The following is a 21,239-nucleotide window of genomic DNA, read 5'->3' on the forward strand; positions in this document are numbered from 1 at the left end:
CCCCGCGCCTGGCCTGGCCTCTTGGTTCCGGCCGCGCCGCCTCCAGCGGGCGCTCCTGCCCCGCCCCGCCCCCGCCGGCTGGCAGCCCCCGGAGACTGGCCACGCCTCGCAGCCGCCACGACTCCGGTTCCTGGCAGCCCAGCCCTCGGCGACCGGCCAAGGCACCGCACCGCTGCGCGCGGCCCGCTGAGACCTGTAGTCCGGCCCAGGTTGGCAGCGCGGGGCACGCCGGTACTCGTAGTGCGCGAGCGGGGAAAGGCCGGGCCGGGCGGCGGCAGGGAGACTGCACCTCCCGGCGTGCCCTGCGCGGCGGCCGCCCTTCCTGCCCTGCCGGTGGCCGTGCCTGGCGCGGGAAGGTGAGCGGGACCGGGACCGGGACGGCGGCGGGGCCAAGAGGCGGGGCTGGGACCAGGGGACAGCGGCAGGGATCGCGACCGGGGCCTGGAGCGGGGGGCCGGGGTGGCGATCCCCCTGAGGCAGCCGCGCGGTGCCGTTGCAGATGAGCAGGGCGAGGGCGGACGAGGAGGAGTACTGGCACAGCTCCAAGTTCCGGGCCTTCACCTTCGACGATGAGGATGACGAGCTCTCACAGGTAGAGTCTGACCCTGGGTCTGCCGGGCCGCCGCGGCTGGGCGTGAGGCACCACCCCCCCCCCCCCCCCCCCCCCCCCCCCCGTGGCTGTCTCAGCCCAGGCCTCGGCCCCTGCGCTTCGCTGAGGGTCTGTGCTTCGTGCGTGGGGTGGATGCTCACCTCCTGCCCTGTGTGGAGGCCACCAGCGGCTCTCATCTCGCCCCTCCTGTTAACCAATCCAAAATTTTATGAGGACCGTTGTTCCTCACCCATGCACTAAACTACATCTCCTGCTTCCTGAGCTGTCAGTGCCTGTGGAGGTGTCAGTGTCGGTGGCCTTTGGATTCCCTGTGATGAGGAAGGGCTGCTGTGTCTGTCGAACACCTACAGGTGTAAAATCCCTCCTCCAGAAGAGGCAGTGGAAGCTGAAGAAGCTGTATTCAAAGCTCTGAGGGAGATTGTTTGAAGGTAGTGAGAAACAAAGCGCACTCTGCAACACTGGTGGTCTTTACACAAGCTCTTTCTTTTGTCTGTAGCTAAAGGAATCCAAACGGGCAGTGAATAGCCTTCGGGATATTGTCGATGATGATGATGATGATGACCTTGAGAGAGTTAGCTGGAGTGGAGAACCTGTGGGAAGTAAGTGCGGAAGTACTGCAAGTTGTCCTTGAGACAGAAGGATTTCAAAATTACCGCTTAAGTTGCATCATTTAATGGAGGCCAGGAGTACTACTTGCTATCTAATCCTGCATATCTAATCTAATTCAAGTCTCGTCAGGTCATGTTGTGAGCCACTTGATTTACCTCTGTGGGTCCACTGAAAAGAAAGCAAGAGGAGTGCAGGCAAGTGGAGGGAATTTGCTGTGTTTTTCCCAATATGTAGCCCAGCTTAGAGCTGATATTTTGGAGGTTATGGCTTGATATTCATCATGCTTAGCTGGCTTGCAGGATTCTAGGTGATCATTTCCTTCACACTGCTGCCTGAAATGGCACCATATAAAGTTCCTTGTGCTTTGTCCCCACAGCACTTTAAGGAGATATTCCAAGGTTTAGTGTGTGTTTGTAGACTGACTCTTACGCTTGAAGTTTGAAAGGGAATGGTAAGCATTAAGCAAATGCGTTTCTAGTGGTGATGGGAGCGAGCTCATGACCCACACATGATGCTGTCTGCTGTGCTTTGCAGTTCGTGACCCACAGAACAGGTGGCACTTGCTAGGCAACGCCAAACAGTGAAAATTTACATTTGGATCACCTAGAGGACCATCAAAGAGTCTGTTCTTCTTGTCCTGTGCTGTAGCTCCTCCCTCTGGTTCAGGCCGTTTCTCTTCCCACCCAAGGTCTTTACCTATCGGCTCTTTCGCTCTGTCACCCTGTCCTAAAATGTGTGTGCTGTGCAGCTGCATGAAAAGAAGGGAAAACTACATCTCAAGCAAGCAGGAGGGAGGCATATGCGTTGTTGCCAGAAGCATATGCATGTTGATAGCTGTTTTGTCTGTGTGGGGAGGAAAACTGTCTTAGTTTTCGAGTGTTCAGGAAGGTATGTTCTTATGCTTCTGTAATTTGGGGTAAGCCAGGGATTCTCTGTCTTGCTCTGTACCTTTAGAGCACAGATTATATTTTACCCTACACAACAACATATAAATGTTGGGTGGTCTATGTATTTTTTTATATAAGCCATAGCCAGCTGTACAGCATTGCTGAAGTCAACCATTCCTGGAGAACAATGTGTAACTGTTTAACAAGCAGTGTTACACAAGATTGGGATTCTGTGCACTGTGTCTGCTTAGTGCTGAGGGTCAAAGTTATCAGGATGTGCTTGTGCAGAACTGACCAGGATACACTTAGTAACATTCCTGCTGTGCCCTAAGATCATTCTTTACAGACTGTTTTTCTCTTTCTCTGTTATAAATGACCTCTGTCTGCACATAGGTATCTCCTGGTCTATCAAAGAGACAGCCTCCAGCAGCACTAGCTCGCTGGAGAGCCGAGACTCCAGCCTACAGAAGGGCTCTTCCTCCTACGCTGCTTTTCCCAAACAAGTTTCCTCCTACTCCCTAAGCAGCCTATTCAAAGGTGAGGTTCCTCATCTGCAATATGGACAAATGGGTTTTCCCTCAAGAGTGTCAAGGGACAGTTGTGTTATGTGATGCAGAAGATTGCATGCTCTTGTGGTATGGGAGGAGGCTTTGGAGATTATAGCTTCTTAAAAGCCACGTTCCACAGAACAACAAAGTAAAGCACAGCACTGTACAGCAATTTGTTTGCTTGGTGGAAAAGGCTACAAAGGGACTGGCTTGACCCGCATGACCCTGATTTGATTTTCAATACTGTAGAGAAGACAGGTCGATTATCCTTTATTTGGAGCTCACCTGGCTGCTGTTGATGTTGTAGTTGGTTCGGCAAGCACATGGTAGCAGCAGTGGTAGCATAGCTGGTTGTGGGGGGATCTGTGCAGCAGCCCATGGGGAGATGTACACAGCTTGCAAGAGTTCAGCTCTGACGTCTCACAGCCAGACAACAAACGAGCTTTTACTTTGTCTCTCTTTCTCTGAGCTGTTTTTTTACTCTCAACTTTGATTGAAGAAAGAAAAGCATTCAAATTGCAGCCCTGATGAGCAAAGCTCTCCATGTTGCCATGGCTTAAGCAGTGCTGTGTACTTGAGCCTCTGCTCTGCAGGTAGATGAGTGAATTGAGGCTCTCTAACCTCTCCTGGCTTCAGCAATAAGAGAGAAGATAGGGCTCGGGCGTGATGTAGTTTGTGATGCCACAGACAACTTAAAAGCCTCAGACTGCAAGCACATGAGCCTCAGTGATGCCAGTGTAGTGTGAATCACTGTGGACAGAGGTTTGTTCTACAGTGGCGTAGCTGCAGCACGCTGGCTTGCAGTGTAGGCTTGTGTTCCTCTGCAAGAGATGTTGCTGGTGAAGAGACAGTCTCTCATGAGTGTTTATTTTGATTTCAGGACGAAACAAACTTCCAAGTTTCCAGTCCCTTTCAGATGGTAAGTTTTGAATCCTTGCCTCATTTTGGGAGGGGTGCCGATTTATGTAAACCAAAATATTTCCAAAAAAGGGAAGTGTTGTCTTCCTTTTGTTGCAGAAAGGGAAACTGAATCATGGGTTGTCCAAAAGGCATTCAGCAAAGAAGTGAAAGAGTTGGCATGATGGTTTGGAATAATCTGCTTATGTACAACTGACAACTGTTGGGTTTAGAGCAACTTTGTGTTTGGTGTTTGAGTTTGGGTCTTTTGCCCTGAAAACAAAGAAAAGGGTGGTTTTTAAAGTGAGTGTGAATCAGGATTTTTATGTGTTACTCAGTTTTGCCTTTCCCTCTCAGCCCTCTCTGACACAGGAGTTAAAAACTACGCCCCAGAGCTGCGCAGACCAAAAGCTGAGTACAAGGTGAGCAGCCTGTGTGTGTAGTGTGCTGAGATCAGAGTACTGCCAGGTACTGCCAGGTATTGGTTTCATGGAAAGTGATTAAATGCTGTTTCAGACAGCAGAGGGCAATGCAGGGAGTAGGACAGGGAGCAGGACAGGGAGCTGCAAAATGCGGCCTCACAGTAATTGAGGTGTTCTCTGCTTTTGCTCAGAAGTAGGGAGCTTTGCTGGGGGTCTTAGTTACTCCTTCTCCTAATAAATGGCCCAGCAGTCTTTGTGAAAGGATTTCTAAATAGTACTTTGCCTGTAAGCTGTTTTCATGCTAGGTCAGATGAATTGGCATCACGTGTGCTTTTAAAATGTTTTATATCTAAAGGCTTCTAAATTTCTTGTTTGTGAATCACTGGGACAGCACAGAGGGACTTGCACAGTGGTGGAGTTCCAGTTGGCAGAAATGTTTTTGTGCCAGATGGGCAGTGTTAGGTGTTGCAGAATCTAGTGGATTTTGGGACTGGGTGGATTCCTCCTACTAGGTGTGAGGTTGTGGTTCCATGTCCCCAGGTCCAGCTAGTAACAGGACTGAGCACGTGTTCCCAACAGATACACACATACAGAACACTAACACAGCTGCCCACACAGATTAACACAGACAAAAAACCAATGCCTTTGCCAACAGACACATAAACACACAACACTCAAGCCTGATCCTGAGCCTCCTTTCTGTCTGACCAGGATTGAATTCCACTAGTGGAACATACGCACACTCTATATGTCTCTCCAGTAGCTGTTCTTAGACATCCAGTTTGTTTCGTAGCTGAATCCCAGACCCCAGTCTCCTCCAGTTGCTGGCACCTGGACCCTTGAGCCCCTAGGGTTCATGGTCCCATTCCGGTTCCCAATATTCAGAATACTTATTCTACTCACTGGCTGGTTGAGCTTGAAGTTCACTAGCGTTCATACGAACACATATCTTGGAATAGAGGGCCCACACGCACAGAAGGTGGTTAAATATAGAATTTAATGAGAACATAAGACAGACTGCAGTGATCCATTGCAGGGCTCAGTCAGACAGGGACACTAACTAGCAACTTGTTTAAACTTGGCTGGCACCCTAGGGCCCCTTTTCCCTCTATTTTCCCATGCTTGTTCCTGCCCAATTCATTTTGATTCCTCCCCTTCCCTGCTTTTTATCTTTCCTGTAAACTTCTATAATAAGCCTTGCATATTTACACAACCCTCTTAAAACATCCTATGATTCTTTTTCCCCTGTGTCTCAGTAAAGTCCTGTGCCTCTTTAGGATTGCATGGTGTTTGGGGAAAGTTTCTTTGGTTTACTCATCTTGGAGGGTTTATACACGATGGATAACAACCTAATCTGTCTCATTTGATGGTGACAAGGAGCAGCCAAGTCAGTGTGCTCAGACTGCACTGATGAGGTTACTGGGTTTTCTCCACTTGCCCTTGGCCATCTGATCCTCACCAGGTTGGTGTGTTCATGTTGATTAGCCATTAATCACATAACCTAACAGGCAGCACTTTCTGAAAGCACAGCAGGAGAAATAAGTGTGCCTTGTTGTGTTCTGTTCTTTGCCTGCAGAGGCAGTGAAGCAGGAAGGAGAAGGGTTGTACAGCCCCTTAAAAGCAGGCAGGAGTATTGTAAGTGGGGTGGAACAAAGAAGGGAGAGTTAGTGGCAGCTTTGAACCGGTGTCCTGACAGTGACAGGCTGAGGAGCTGCCTCTGGCCAGAGGTGCTGGAGGGAACACTGGTGCTCAGACATTTGGCACTTGCTATGCATTGACTTGAGAGACTTGTGTGCATAATTGGACTGGGGGACTCGGTCAGCCCTTTTTTTCTTTAGGCTTTCATTAAGTCTTCAATTAATTTACTATTCAATGTCCTCAGAGCTGGTTCTGGTTACTCCTTTTCTCTGGCTGTTTTGAGGCAAAAGGCTGAATTACAACCACTGGCTCGAGTGCCTCGGAAGGTCCCTTCTTGGAATTCAGGAGTGGCTCAGGCCACTGCCACTTTTTATCCAGTGCTTCCAGATCACTGTGGCTGCAGAGGAAGAACTCTGGTCATGGCAGCAGCAGTAGCATATTACCTTAAGATGGTCTTGCTACAGGCCTCTGCGCTTGTCACACTGTGCTAGTACTGTGCGACTCTCCAGGCACTTGCCTGAGGCTATTGTCCCTGCGTTCTCCACGCTGCTGTGGAAGGCTCACCAGCAGAAGTTTGTCTGAATTGTAACAAGAAACTGACTCCTTCCCCCTCAGTTTTGGATTTGTCAATTTTGCGTGTATTTTGTTTGTTCTTCTGAAAGCCACAATGGACCTTTAACTTGCAAGGAGGACACCCTGTTGAAATTCACTTCTTATAAAGGATAGGATAACGGACCTTACTGAGGCAGTAGAAAGACTCTGTGTTAACGTCTGAGCCTCTGTCTTCCCTCCCCACCAGCACACAGTCTGAGGGCCCTATGTCTGCACCTGAACACTGTAGGGACACATCCTACTAACAATCCCCCTGGAACAGCTGAATGATAAGTCTGAGAAGCTACACATGGGCCATCACTCTGATCCAGCCCAAGCAGAAAGCAGCTTGGGGCCTGCTGGCATGATTTGGCCTCTTGAGGCTCAAGAGCTTTTTTTTTTTCTTGTGGCAGGATTACAGCAATGATTGGAGCCCCAAAGATACAGTTAGGCGAATGCAGAGGGGCAAGGTAAGGACTTTCCACTCTTACCTGCTTGCAAGAGATGGAGGGTGGGTGGTCCTAAACTGCTTTAGACTTCCCTATGCTCCTGGCTGTTCCAGGAAAAAATTTGAGGGTGTGGGGTTTTACTTCCATTCTTAGTTAATGGTAAAGAGAGGGAGGAAGACAGAAGCAATCTTGTTACACTGGAGCTGGAATCTTAGTCTCAGCTGCCTCAGTTTGCAGTGAGCATGCAGGGAGCTTGTGGTTTTACTTTGCATGTTTCTCCTCAAAGGCTGAGGTGAACTAAAGGCTGAGAGAGACCACAACTACGGGGTAAGAAGAAGGGAGGAAGAGTCTTACAACTCTACTTTTCTGGCCTCCTGTGTGGAAGGGGCCCTGCAGAGTTCCTTTTTCCTGTCGGGGCTGGTGGTTTGTGGTGTGGAGGGAAATTTTGCCTTGTTACAAGGGTATTTGTGCTGAATGTACAATGTCTACTCTCCTAGCCTGGGCAGTAATGAGAACTAACTCTGCAACCCCTGTGGACAGAGTCGCAGGGATCATGCAGCACATGATTTTAGCTAAATGAGAAGTTTTCTGGGGTTGGGAGGTCAGTTAATCGTGTTTCTGAAGGGCTCATGGGGCAAGAATTGGGGTAGTACTTTGGGGGTTGGTTCAGCCTGGGGATTATCTGATGTCCCATGTGCCTACTTATACCTCTTTTATCTCCAGGTCTGCTCTCTAGAGAGATTTCGCTCCTTGCAGGACAAGCTGGTGCTCTTGGATGAAGCTGTGGCAGGGCATGATGGGAATGTCATTACAGCTGTGAGTCCTGCTGGGGCATGTGAATTGTGTGAATGCAGTCAGTTGATTCCTAATCTTGCAAGATGGCGGGTTGTTCTTTACTTAAAATCAGGAAATTACCGAAAAGTGTTGAAGCTTAAGACTGGAAGTTCCACTCTGCAGAATTAATGTCAGGTTAATAACAAGGAACCTGATCCTTCAGCCTTACACATCTTTGCAGCAGCTTCCTGAGGGCTGAGGTTTAATCTGCTCATTGCAGCACAGATTTGAGGGGCCTCTCCGGTTTATCTGGCTTCCAAAGCATCAGGCAGCCAATGCTGTGTCAGAGCTTTCCTCATCTGGGTCTTAAGCCCTGGGATCTCTCATGGAAAGGTTTTTCTTTGTAAATCTTGGTCTCACTTATCTAAGCTCCAGAGTAGGAGCTTAGGCAGACATCCAGGCAGCTGCAGCCCTGGCTTATTGCTTGTTCTGTGTCTAGTGGGTAGCAGAATTCAGTTCAGTGCTGTAGGAGCTGTGTCATCAGAGGCCCTTTGCAAAAGCATCTCTAGGCCTTGACCAGTTTGCTCTCTGTGTGTCATAATTCTCATGAAGACTGATCTGGTCAGCTGAGAGCTTCCTCTCTGTGCTCACAGGTCCTGATATTCCTGAAACGGACGCTAAGGAGAGGTAAGTGTGACTGGGGCCGGAATTTCTGTACTGTGTTTCAGTTAAGGGCAGAGGGGCTAGTTCTTTTACTGGGTGCAAGTCACATCCATACCATCTGGGGTATTGCTACTTTACTGAGCATTGAATATTTTTGCAGTGAGTGTAACATGGGAGGGAGGATGGTGATGCCCATGAAGGCCCCAGAGAACCCCAGAGCTTTAAGCAGCGGTAGGTGGTAGTGGTGATGGGGTGAATGAAAATGAATCTGTAGGGGTAGCACACTGCTGTGAATTCAGCTTGCAGCCTAGTGAGTGGGCTCTTCTGTGCTCCAGCCTCCAAGACTCCGCTTTGAGATGGGATAAGGTTGTTGAATCCTGCCAATGGCTTGCAAGTCCATATCTCTCTCTCCTGTAGAGATCTTGTTTAGGGAGCTGGAGGTGCGGCAGGTGGCCTTGTGTCATCTGATCCATTTCCTCAAAGAGACGGGTGAGCAGAAGTTGCTTCTGGATCTGCTCAGGTGAGGCCTTTGCCCAGTCTTGTGGTGGGGCTGAGCACGCTGCTAGGAACCTGCCTCCAAGTTAATGCTTGCTCATTCCCTTTTGCAGGTTCCTAGACAGGACTGAGGAAGTTGCTGTGAGTATTCCCAGGAGCAGAAGCTCCCTTTCCTCGGTGAAGAGGGAGTATAGTGGGCAGGGGGAAGAGTGTCTGCAGGGTGTCTGGTAGTCAGGCGAGAGCTTTGCATCCCCATTTTGCCCTCTGGAATCCTGTCTTTCCCAAATCCATGAGAACAGACTGTGCTTCTTTTCCTTCTCCATCCAGCTGTCCCAGTACCGGGAGCATTTGAACATCCAGGATGTAGAAAAAAGGAGGGAATTTCTGAAAGGCTGCATTGGGTAAGAAAAAATGCAAGAAGTGCTTCACAGAAGGTGGTAGTAAATTTATGCCTCTGTCCCAGTGCCACAGTTTATGTAGTTTGCAAACTGACATTGGTTTTGTCTCAGTAGAAGTGAGGTGTGGTGGACACAATCTAGACCACAGAGGGAAAATTTGTGGTGATCACCAATCCAGCAGCTTTTGCTGCTTACTTGGGGGCAAAGATGCTTTAGAGACCTTCTGATCATTGACCCTTCAGGTTGTGAAAGATGAAAGCTTGGGTGCCTGAGCACTTGAGGAAATTGGTAGCATCAGCTTTAGGTTGTTCTGTACGACATGCCACATAATTTTACCTTCTCTGGAGCATGTCTAGGAGAGAGCTAGTTGGAGAGGGCGGCGGGGCAGAAGCTTGAGTACCTACTAGCCACTCAGGCTGGGGAGAATGGGAGGTGTTCCCACATCTCTCTCTGTGGGGAGCAGGTTTGGTACAGAAGAGCGGCCTTCTAAGTGTACTGTGTTAAGAGCTGCTGACAGTGTCTCCTTCCTCCATGTCTGGCCAGGCTGCCATTTTCAGCTGAGGATACTTCCCACATCCAAGACCATTATACCCTGTTGGAGCGACAGATCATCATTGAGGTATGAAATCTTCTCTGCTGGTCAGGACATGACTGGGACTAGCTGCAAGATCTCTCTCTGTCCCTAACCTATACCAGTTTAGATCTAACCAGCCTGCCCTGGCTAGTGTAGTTTAACTGCTGTCCAAGCTGCTGTGCCAGGCATATGTGTGAAATACCAGACCTGAGGTTTCATGGCATAGAATCACAGAATCATAGAATCGTTAGGGTTGGAAGGGACCTTTAAAGGCCATCCAGTCCAACCCCCCTGCAAGGAGCAGGGACATCTCCAACCAGATCAGGTTGCTCAGGGCCCCGCTCTACCTGGCCTTGAATGTTTCCAGGGATGGGGCATCCACCACCTCTCTGGGCAACCTGTTCCAGTGTTCATCACCCTCATTGTAAATTTTTTTTTCCTTACATCCAGTCTGAGCCTACCTCCCTCTATTTTAAAACCATTACCCCTTGTCCTATCACAACAGGCTTGTTGAGGCTGTGCTTTTGCATTGCTATCCCAATACTCTCCCCAGGTCTCTGTACCCCAGCTAGGTCAGGCAGCTTCCCTGGCTCATGTTCACTCTCTCTATCTTCCTGTTTCCACAGGCCAATGATCAGCATTTGGAGATGGCTGGGCAGTCAGAGATATTTCGGAAATATCCTCGCAAGGCTTCAATTCTCAACATGCCACTAGTGACCACCCTCTTCTATTCCTGTTTCTACCATTACAGGGAGGCTGAGGTGAGGATGATGTGGGAAAACAGAAGGGTTACATCTCATCCCTGTAGCCCTCAGTATGTGGGGTGGTTGAGCTGGGGCATGTTAAGGAAAGAAGGGGAGGGAAGTCCTATTTGATCCCTCAGAGAGACCTAGAGGAACTCAGCTCCCCTTGTCCATCTGGGACCAGTCTGGAGTTTTCTTTTGTGCCCTAAGATGGGACATTCAAACTGGGACAGCCTCTCAGTGAGTCCACTCCTAGATTACTTCTTGCTCCAAGGAGCCAGCTTTGGCCCTGAATCCCATGAGGCTGAGATGTGTTATCCTGGTTGTGGAAGTACTGGAGGTACACCAGTTGAGGATGTAGGGGAAACCAAAACAGAGAGCTAATGGAATGGGATAGTTGCTCTCTTCTGTCAGCTGTTTCCTTCTGTGGCACTGACGTGAGCAAAAAGCAGTAAAAACTTGGGGAGACTCACCCCTTGCGAGGCAAATGCCTTACAACAGGTGTCTGAACCTCTCCCGTGGCCTGTTCTGCTGAGTTTGCACTGACTTGTCTGCTCTCTCTAGGGAACGTTCAGCAGCCCCAGCAACCTGAAGAAAACTTTTAAGGTATGTGAGTCTCCTGCTGTTGTGGCAGCACTAAATGCTGAAAATGTGGGCACCCAAATTGTATTTAGCAGGGGGCTGGATAGGAGGTGTTTGAGGGGCTTGGCACTGAGACAGGGAGTGGGGCATGGCATCCTCCTTCAGCAGGGCCATTCTGGAGTCTCAGAAATGCAAGTGGGACACATGTCGAGGCTTTTACTGGGTGCACCCTGGCTGCAGCAGCACTTGCAAATCCCCAGCTCCTGCTCTCTGCAGTGCTGGCCCTGGACTCAAGCAGCATCTCACCTCCTTGCCTGGCTGTTGATGTGGGTCCTGGCAGGGCTAGGGGCACATGCTATTCCTGTCCAACTTGCACAGGCCTTCTGAGCTGTGCTATCGCTCTGACTGCAGCTTTCTGCCTTGCAGATTCCTGATAAGCAGTATGTGCTGACTGCCCTGGCTGCCCGTGCCAAGCTGCGAGCCTGGGATGATGTGGATGCCCTCTTTACCACCAAGGTGAGCTGCAAAAAGCCTTGCTGGGGACTCAGTTCCAGGTACTGATATCTACTATTGATAGCTGGCTTGTTCTGGAGTTACCAGACAGACTGGTTTTATTTCAGCAGGGCCCAGCACCTCTACTGCAGGGTGTTGTTCCTCCTCTCCCTGCCTAAGATCTCTGCTGGGCCTGGCTTGGCTGCAGCAACAAGGCCAGAGAAGGGGGCTGCCCTCGTGCTCTGTTACCAAAGGGTTTGCTGCCAGCCTGCCATCAGCCACCACATGAAGGGCTCTGCCAGTGGTGCATGTGGTGGCTGGTAGCATACGTTGCTGGCACTGGGGAAAAAACATTTTATTGTGGCTGGAGGGATTGCCCTTTAGGATTAACATAGGATTTGCCTTTCATTTCAGAACTGGCTGGGCTACACCAAGAAGAAGGCACCTATTGGCTTCCACCGGGTGGTGGAGATCTTGCAGAGGAACAGTGCTCCTGTGCAGGTGAGCAAGGAACCACTGCATATGTCCTCCTGCTCTTTGTTGGGATTTGGGGTGTGTATGGTTCCCCAAGTGAGCTGCTTCCTAACTGGGAGTGGGAGAACAGCTTGCTGAGCTGCTGGCTCTGCTGGGTGGGTGCAACACTCAGCTGAGTGACTCATGCTTCAACAGGAGTTGAAGGTAGTGAGGTCTGGGTCCTAGGTCTGACTGCAAGAGGGATAGCAGGCCTAGAATTGTCTGGGAGCTCTGTCTCCATGGTGCATTGCCGCCTTTGTTTGCGACATTATCTTTTCTTATGCTTTATCTGGCTGGCAATGGTTAACCTGATCCATAGGAACAAAGTAGCATAGGACTCTCTGCTTTGTGAGCAAAGCTTTAGTGCCTCTGGGGTCCTGAGCAGCCTTGTCCTGGTCACTAGTTGCCTTACGAAGGAAGGGGTCAAGTCTGTGTGACCAGCGACCTTGGAAGTTTTTGTCACTGGGATGAGAGAACGAGGCAGGAGGTACCTGCAGAAGGGAGCTGAGACGCTCTTCCTTCCCTCGCAGGTGCTGCAGGAGTACGTGCGCCTGGTGGAGGATGTGGAGACACGCTTAAACCTCGCCACCAAATACAAGTGCCATGATGTTGTCATTGAGGTAGGTCGCTGCTGTGCATGTGATGCGATGGGACAAGAGCCTGCTTTTTCTTCCTGGTTTTCCTGTGCTCTCCAATGTGCCACTGCTGTCATGCGCCTGGTGGAGTTTGTTTATCTCTGTGGCCTGGGAGCAGTGATATAGTTCTGAGTGGAAGCCAAGTGAGCCAGGACAGTGGCTCCTAGTGTTTGTGCTGTGGTAGGAACTTGAGGGGGGATTGAAGAGCTGCCCTGCTCATCTACAGGGCACCATCTAACTGTGGAAGTGTCTCCTTCGCTCAGCTGGGTGCTGGTTTTACCGTTTATCTAGACGTACAGGGATCTAAAGGATCGCATCCAGCTGACAGCATATAAATGCAAGGTGGAGCGAGGCTCTGCAGAAGAAGAGAAGATAAACAGCATTCTCAACAACACGGTAAGGAACACCTACTTTTTTTTCCAGAGACTCTCATGAGAAATGGCTGTAGATTAGATATAAGGGCAGGCTGTCCTACATACTTTCTATCCCTGCTGGGAAGCTAATCTTATGTTTGAGGTTGCATTCAGTGTAAGAATGAAGGGTGAAACTGATAGAAATAGCATCCTCTGGCCATAGTTGTCCTTGTCAGGGATTAGGACTCACTAACCTGGCCCCTGAGGGATCTGTGTCCAGCGCTGATGTTAGTTGTATCTTGTTCTGTCTTTTAGCAAATCCGATGGAAGAACTGAGCACCTGTGAAGCAGCCTGCTTGGCCATTGCCTTGCCAGTGAAAGAGGAAACTGCAAAACCCAGTCCAGTGCCAACAGAGCAACTCTGTTACTAATTGCATGATCAACGTTCGTCAGTGGCAGTGGGTGCTGGTGGGTTGTGGGACAGCGGCATTCAGGCTGGTTGAAGGCAGCTGCTCCAATGTAGCCAGTGAAGCCATGGTACTGATCCACCAGGGATGATTCTTTTTGGAATCTGATTCTCTGACTTGGCTATAAACCAGGCATTGCTTTTGTTTACGGAAGGAAGTTGCTGGGTACAGCAAGATTACGTTTGCTCTGGGTGGTGCCCAGAGCACACTCACAAGAGGAAGTCAGTCACAGTTGTGGGTCTCTCCACCAGACAGTGCTGACCAGTCCCTGTAACACCCAAGCTGGCTTGGTCATCACCAGTCACGTCTGTGGCTGGAGTAAAGCCTACTGGACTGTGTTCTCCCTGCATCAAAGAGCGTGTTGGGGGAAAGAGCCAGCTGCACCTTAAAGCTCTGTTTTTGTGGTTTTTTTTGTTTTCTTTTTGTTTTCTTTTTTTTTTGTTGTTGTTGTTGTTGATTTGTTCTGGCTCACCCTAGGAAAAGAGGTGTTGCATGAACTCCTGCAGAGAGCCAGGACAGCAGCCTCTGCCAGTATCCTTGTGCTGGCACTCTGCAGCTCTTGGAATATCCCTTTATCAGGGAAAACCAGGCGCCTAATATGGAGCTGGTCAGAGCCCTACAGGGTTGGATGGAGAGCAAGGAGGGACCCCTCTCAGTTGGCACAAACCTGCTGGCCCCAGCAGCTCTTTTCTCTGAGAGCGTTAAGCCAGGAAGAAGGATTGAATTGCACTTTCTCAGTAAAACACCTCCTCAGGCAACTGCTGGCTTTGTCCTTCCAGACCTCAATTCAATTCCTTAAATAAAGCTGTCTCTTTCTCCATGGGCTGTTTATTTCTTTCCCACATTGAGCACTTTGTCACTCTCTGTGCTAATCCTCAGCAATTTATCACACCTCCTGTAAAGTGAGTATGCAGGGTGTTTTCTCATGTCCTGAAAAGCACAGTGCATGTCAGCATGGAGTGACTTTCCTTGCAGCAGTACCTTATTTCACACCTTCAATGCCATCAGCACAGATGAATTAATTTTACTGTTGTAGGAGAGTTTGCTGCTGCAGTGGTGGTGACACAAAGGTGAAGGTTATGTGTAGCAATGTACCGGTCTGAGGGCAGGTTTGGGTTCCAGCTTCCCTGCTGTACTGTGCACTCTCCGTTTTTTTCTGTTGGTGTTTGGGGTTTTTTCCACACAGAATCATTTCAGGACATGGTTTAGTAGGCATGGTGGTTGGTTGGCAGTTGGACTTGATGATCTTGGAGGTCTTTTCCAATCTTAAAGATTCTATGATTCTGTGATTTAGGTTGTAAGGGACCTCTTGATCATCTAGTCCAATTCTGCTCAAGCAGAGTCATCTGGAACAGGCAGACCAGCACTCTTGTCTATTTGGGTTTTCATTATTTCCACAGCTGGAGACAACTCAGGTTTTCTGGGCAACCTGTTCCTGAATTTGGTCACTCTCATAGTAAAAAGATATTTTCTTGTCTTCAGATGGACTCTTACATTTCAGTTTGTGCCCACTGCCTCTTGTCATCACTGGGGACCACTGAAGAGAGCCTGGGTCCCTTTTCTTCATTCCCTTTCACCAGATACTTACACACATTGATAAGATGCCGCCTGAGCCTTCTCCAGATTAAACAGTCCTGCCTCTGGGCCTCCTCATACAAGAGATGCTCCAGTCCCTTAGACATCTTAGTGGCCCTTTGCTGGACTGTTCAGTATGTCCATGTCTCTTTTATACTGAGGAGCCCTCAACTGGACATGGCACTCTGGATTTAGAGAGGAAGGATCACCTTCCTTAACCTGCTGGCAGCATTCATTCTAAGGCAACCCAGGATGCTGTTGGCTAGGGTAAGGTTTGCTGCCAGGCTCTCCCACATGCCCCAGGCCAGAACATTGCTTGGTTGTAGGAACTGGAATGGTTATCACTGTTGGGATTTATGCCAGGGAGCAACAGAAGCTGAATGTACCCTTGAAGGAATCTGATGAAGCCATAAAATAAATCTTCACACCTGTATTCTCCAAGCATGAGTCCTGGATGCCCCTCTTGTGGTATGACCAACGATACAGATGTATGAGGGGATGTATAAGTCCAGCAGCAGGGGAGACGTGGTCTGGTTATGCCTGCTGATCTCGGTGTGCAGTCTGCAGTGCTTCTGACTTGTGGGTATGGGCACTGCCAATGTCTCAAGCAAAGCAGGACCACTGGATGCACCAGTGGGTTGCGGGTGATGAACAGTGCAAGACAGGACTCCAACTGCTTGCAATGGGGCATGAAGTCATTTTTGTCCCTGATGCGCCTGGCTGAGGGCGTTTCAGCCCAGCTGGTGCGTCTCACCCCACGGGAGCTGTTACGGAGCTGGATGCGCTGCACAGAGCCTTAGGGAACAGGCCAGTTTTTGCTTCTCTCTGTCTCCAGTGCATGTTTGTGATATACTGAAGCATGCTCTGAGTTCCATCAGGGGACACAAGTAATTCAGGTTGCTCAGCAGTGTCCTGCTCTGGCCAAGAGCACTGTACATTTGCCTCACATCAGGCTACATGGTGCACCAAGCTGTCCTCTGCTGAAGCAGGCAGGGCTGGGAGGTGCAGCTCTGGCCATTTCTGAATCCTCAGCACCTTTGCTGACTGAAACACCACCTCCATAGCAAAGGGCATCAGCTGCTCTGGTTTTGAGAGCTTTCTGGGCTAGTCGTAGTCACTCTGTTGTTCTGATGATTGCCTCGTACCCCTGAAAGCATCCTTGCAGCTCTCATCAAGCCATAAGGCAGGTCCTGAGCAAGGGTTCCTGCACCTGGACACTGCTGAGCTGGCTGTGTTGTGACACGAGGACTTCATAGCAAATCCATGCAGGGAGAGGGAGCTGAGAGGCTGCTCAGCTAGGGAGGGCAGGAGGCACAGTATTGACCTAGGAAAGCTGAGGGTGAATGAAAATGTAGCTTTGAACAGGAAAACTGAACCACTTGGGGAAGATTTGGTTTTCTTATTACTTCCAGCCCAGGAGCATCTCCAACGATGACTGTCCCAAGTGCTGTGCCAGCAGCTTGCATGTGGCTGGGCTTTGAAGTCCAGCTGGGACTTGTGTCAGAGAGAAATGTAGTGTCAGAGAAAGCACAGGTTCAGATGTCCACTGATGCATCTTGTTCTTGGTGGCTGTGTTGCGCGTGGGGATCAGCCACTTTTCTAGGTCTTGTGTCAGCAAGGACAAACCCTGGGAAGGGCAGGGGTCTCACGCTGCAGCTACAGCCCTGACAGGTGCTGGTATGGACTGTGATGCTGAGTGGGTGGAGGCCGTGTCCCTCTTCTAAATCCTCGCTGCCGATGCTTGCCTTCTGGGCCAAGACATGGGACATTATACAGCCTTTCAAGTCCTCTCAGGCTGATGAAGCAGTAGAAGGTGAGGAGGCCCTGATGTATCTGATGAGGCGCAGCAAGGGGCTGACTCTAAACATGTGTGCCCATGCCATTTTCTTCCGCAAACTTCTCCACAACCTGAAGTAAGGTGGAAGCGAGCTCCTCACTGTCAGTAAAATGTGCTGGCTGGGTGACACAGTTATGTCAGGGAGAAACTTTGATGTGCCAAGTTCCAGCAAGGATTTAGAAGAGGGACCAGTGATGGGCCTGTGTCACGTTTTGCTGAGCAGCGGGCAGTTAGCCTCAGCATGGGTGGTATGTTTTGGGATACGGACACCATGCTCCCTAGGGTCTAGCCCCAAGGCCTACAGATGCTGTAATGTGCCAGGCTGCAGCCATCAGCCTCTGCCTCTCTGGCAACCTCCTTGGAGAGCAGGGCTGTGAGTTGGGCTGGATGCAAGGAGTGGGATTGGGATGTGTTATCCACTGCACGTGACATGGGACCCTTCCTGGAGGGGTAGGGCCACATATGGTCTGGAGAAACGGTGGCTCATCCTGGGCTGATGCCAGCTTCTCTGCTTCCCCAGGCAGAGTGGGACTGAGAAGCGTTTACTGATTTCCTTGGGGAACAGCCACGGCGTGAAGGTTGGGATTATCGGCAGAGGCCACTGTGGAGTCAGAAAGTGCAACGCAGCTGTTTGACATTGATGAATTTAGGCTATGTCCTTGAACACCGCTTGCTCAATAACAAAAACCAGCAACTAGAACAAGATAAGGAAATACCAAAGGCAAAAATAGTAAAGACAACCAAAAAATTATAACCAATCCAAATGAAGCATAAGGCACATGAACAGTATATTGCTACCAATTAAATTAGATAATTAAGTGTGTGCGCTTTGCATGTAACTTAGAGTATAAAAGACTAATGCTGACTAACAATAAAGGTCTCTGGAACACCATCCACAGAGTCCATGTTTTTATTGTCACAAATGGCACCCGAACAGGGACCTTAACTCACAGAAAGAGAGCGACCGGTGGCAGCCCCTGGCTGGATGAAAAAGCAGCAGAGACAAGAGCCGCTAAAGGCAGCGGAGACAAGAGCTGCAAGTGGTGGAGATAAGACCTGCGGTCCCCGAGACCAATGATAAAGCAGCGGAGACAACAGCCGCAGTCCCCGAGACCAACGATAAAGTGGCGGAGACAAGAGCCGTGGTCCCCGAGACCTAAATCTGCGCAACGGAGACAGGTGAGCAGCCAGGGAAGATGGGGTCTTCACAATGTCAGCCGAGGAGAAATCTATTGTTAGAATTTTTGTAAAAATCCTCAGGAGGCATGAGCTAAAGTATGATGAGATGCAGCTACGTTTGCTGTTTACATGGCTAAAGAGCAAGGGGGTGTTTGAAGATGCAACAGTGGTATTTAATATTGAGCCATGGCAAAAGGCAGGACAGATCCTTTTTGATGCCGCTTCACATGGAGACACGGCAGCAAGCGGGCTGTTAACGACGTGGCGTTTAATCCTAGATTTGTTGCAACAGCTTAAGGCTGACCAAGCTACTGCTGCGGCGGGAGACTCCGCGATGAGCCCTGCCCCTCCTTCTGTGCCGCCTATGCCTTCTTCTGACGAGACTGATCCGTTGCTTCCTGAACTTCCCTTACCTCCCGCTGTGCCTGTTTCTCCCTCTGCACCCCCCGTGTCAGCAGAACTGTCAGCGGATGTGAAGCCCGTTGTTACAGTGGGGAATCCTGATCCCTGTCAGCATTGGCAGAAGCTTAAGGAGCGGGCGGAAAGGGAGGGGGAATATGATCTGGCACAACAACTGGCTTGCCCGGTCATAACAGCTCCTGAGGGGTGATCTGAGTACAAGGGGATAGAATTTGGGCTGGTAAAAGAGCTGTGGAAGAGTGTGCTGGACTATGGTCTCACTTCACCTTATACGCAAGGCTTATTACACTCCGTGATGTTTAATTACGAACTCTCTCCCTTTGATATAAAGCAAATAGCAGCCCTCATATTTACACCCCCTCAGAAGGTAATGTTTGAATCACACTGGCGTTCTGCATGTGAAATGAAAGCGGTGGAAAACTGTGAGAGGCCGGATGATGACCCATTGAGGGGTGCGGGTATCCCTCAATTAATGGGAGAAGCACCATTGCAGACCCCCCAACTACAAGCACGTTGGAATTCAGCCATACTGGCTCAATCTTGTCAGCTGGCATATCAAGCCATGTTAAAAACACCCGATGCCGGGAAGGCAACAGTCCCCTTTACTTCTATACGACAGGGACCTAACGAACCATATATGTTTTTTATTGATAAGCTGAAGGAGGCAATCGAGAAACAGGTAGAAAACGACATGGCTAGGGAAGCATTACTAACGAAGTTAGCTGTGGAAAATGCTAATGCTGACTGTAAACGAGTATTGGAGCCTTTGAGAAATCCCACTATTGTTGAAATGATGGAAGCGTGTCAAAGGGTGGGCACGGTACAACGTAAGATGGAAGCAATGGCCGCTGCTTTCGCTGCCATCAGGGTGAATAATCGGGTTTGTTTCTGATGTGGGCAAGCAGGACATTTTAAGCGTGATTGTCCTAAAAAAACACCATCAATAACACAGTCCAGAAGGCATAGCCCAGGAATTTGTTCTCGATGTAGAAAGGGCTGGCATTATGCTAACCAATGCCGATCCAAATGGGATAAGGAAGGAAGGTCACTATCAGGAAACTCTGGAGAGAACGCGAGTCGCAGGCGCGTGCAGACACAAGTACCTGAACAACATTCCCAAGTGGGTGCAGTCACCTCCGAGCAGGGACTGCCAGTAGCACCGGACTGGATGTGGCCACCCTCGACACAACAAACATCATAGATTCCATGGTCTACAAAATACCAGTAAACGCAAAAGGACCCGTAGGTAATGGCCTAAGTGCACTTGTGCTGGGGTGATCGAGCACGACTGTACAGGGATTATTTGTTTTACCGGGAATAATAGATGCAGATTTCGAAGGACAAATTCAGGTTATGGTTTGGACTCCTTCGCCACCGATGGTTGTACCTACAGGAGCTCAGATAGCCCAACTGATACCTTTTCAGGGGCAATCTTTAAACACGGAAGATAAAAAAAGGGGAGATGGAGGTTTTGGATCCACGGGCCCCGCAGCCTTGTGGGTACAACCGGTAACAATGCAAAGACTTAAGTTGACATGTACAGTACACAACTCAAAGAGCAAGCCAACTGCTGTTACAATGTCAGGAATGATAGGTGCCGGCGCGGATGTCACTGTAATATCATTCACTAAATGGCGGTCCTCGTGGCCAGTACAACCTGTAGCCTTTGGATTAGCAGGCATTGGAGGGACTACCACGTCCTATCAGAGTGTCGACTTAATACAAGTGGTGGGTCCAGACGGACAAGTCTCCACCACGTGCTCTTATGCAGTGAGGGTTCCACTTATCTTATGGGGACGAGACGTTTTGGCATCGTGGGGGGTAAAAATTAGTACACCACATTTTGCCTAGGGGTCACTGCGGTGCGGCCCACTGTTTCTATTACATGGTTAACAGATAGACTTGTCTGGGTGGCCCCTTTACAGAAGAAATGCTCCACACATTACATGAATTGGTTGATGAACAATTACAGACGGGACACATAGTCCCAAGCACAAGCCCATGGAACACGCCTGTATTTGTCATAAAGAAGAAAAGCTGAAATTGGCGACTGTTACATGACCTGCGGCAGGTAAATGCTGTAATGGAAAGCATGGGAGCCCTCCAGCCAGGGCTCCTGTCCTCTACCATGATTCCAACCAATTGGCCAATTGTAGTAATAGATTTAAAAGACTGTTTTTTCACTATTCCTTTAGCAGAAAGGGACGGGCCAAAATTTGCATTTTCCGTCCCGTCAATCAATCAGGCTGCACCCATGAAGCGCTATCATCGGGTTGTTCTGCCTCGGGGCATGAAGAATAGTCCCACTATCTATCAGATGTATGTTGCACAGGCCCTTTCTGAGCTAAGGCTCAAGTATCCACAAATGTTAATATATCATTACATGGATGATATTTTGTTGGCCGGCCAATCCCCTGACCTGTTGACAAGAGCAACTGAGGAGGCAAGGACAGCACTTTCTGCGGACGGGTTACAGATTGCTCCAGAAAAAAAGTCCAAAAGGAGCAACCCTGGAAGTATTTGGGATGGAAAATTTCTGCGTCCACTATACAACCACAATGGGTTGTATTACAAACAGAGATTCGAATCTTAAATTATCTCCAAAAATTACTGGGTACTATAAATTGGATTCGCCCTTTACTGGGTATTAGTAACACTCAACTTTTCCCTCTTTTTAATTTGCTAAAAGGGGATCCTAACTTAAATTTGCCCCGACAGTTAACAACCGATGTGCAGAAAGCTCTGGCCCAGGTGGAGCTGGTGATCCAGTCACGACAGGTGCATCGCTGCAATGCAGACATAGGGATTATGTTAATAATTGTTAATAATGCAAAACTACCTTTGGGTCTAATAGCACAATGGGATGAGAAACAACATAAGGATCCTTT

General features: G+C 49.4%; 2 protein-coding genes across 4 annotated transcripts in view; one reads left to right on the plus strand and one right to left on the minus strand.

Annotated features, from left to right (window-relative positions):
* Positions 1–21,239, minus strand: part of GSTZ1 (glutathione S-transferase zeta 1) — a 106,949-nt gene that overhangs the window by 36,554 nt on the left and 49,156 nt on the right. The gene's annotated exons all lie outside the window — the stretch shown is intronic.
* Positions 281–14,160, plus strand: VIPAS39 (VPS33B interacting protein, apical-basolateral polarity regulator, spe-39 homolog). 2 transcript variants are annotated; one of them, XM_086749074.1, is made up of 20 exons: positions 281–356; positions 500–592; positions 1,107–1,209; positions 2,500–2,643; positions 3,535–3,573; positions 3,909–3,973; positions 6,616–6,672; positions 7,375–7,467; positions 8,079–8,112; positions 8,506–8,608; positions 8,697–8,724; positions 8,911–8,984; positions 9,525–9,600; positions 10,182–10,316; positions 10,863–10,904; positions 11,307–11,396; positions 11,787–11,873; positions 12,416–12,505; positions 12,812–12,916; positions 13,189–14,160. In XM_086749074.1, the coding sequence occupies exons 2-20, from the start codon at positions 500–502 to the stop codon at positions 13,207–13,209; spliced, it is 1,479 nt and encodes a 492-aa protein (XP_086605200.1). In that variant the 5' UTR covers positions 281–356; the 3' UTR covers positions 13,210–14,160. The 2 variants fall into 2 exon arrangements, with proteins under 2 accessions (XP_086605200.1, XP_086605201.1); XM_086749075.1 differs by lacking the exons at positions 281–356; positions 2,500–2,643 and having other exon boundaries at positions 445–592.

Source organism: Chlamydotis macqueenii, chromosome 5 (genome assembly GCF_036417535.1).
Source record: "Chlamydotis macqueenii isolate bChlMac1 chromosome 5, bChlMac1.mat, whole genome shotgun sequence".
In the NCBI taxonomy this organism is placed as follows: Eukaryota; Metazoa; Chordata; class Aves; order Otidiformes; family Otididae; genus Chlamydotis; species Chlamydotis macqueenii.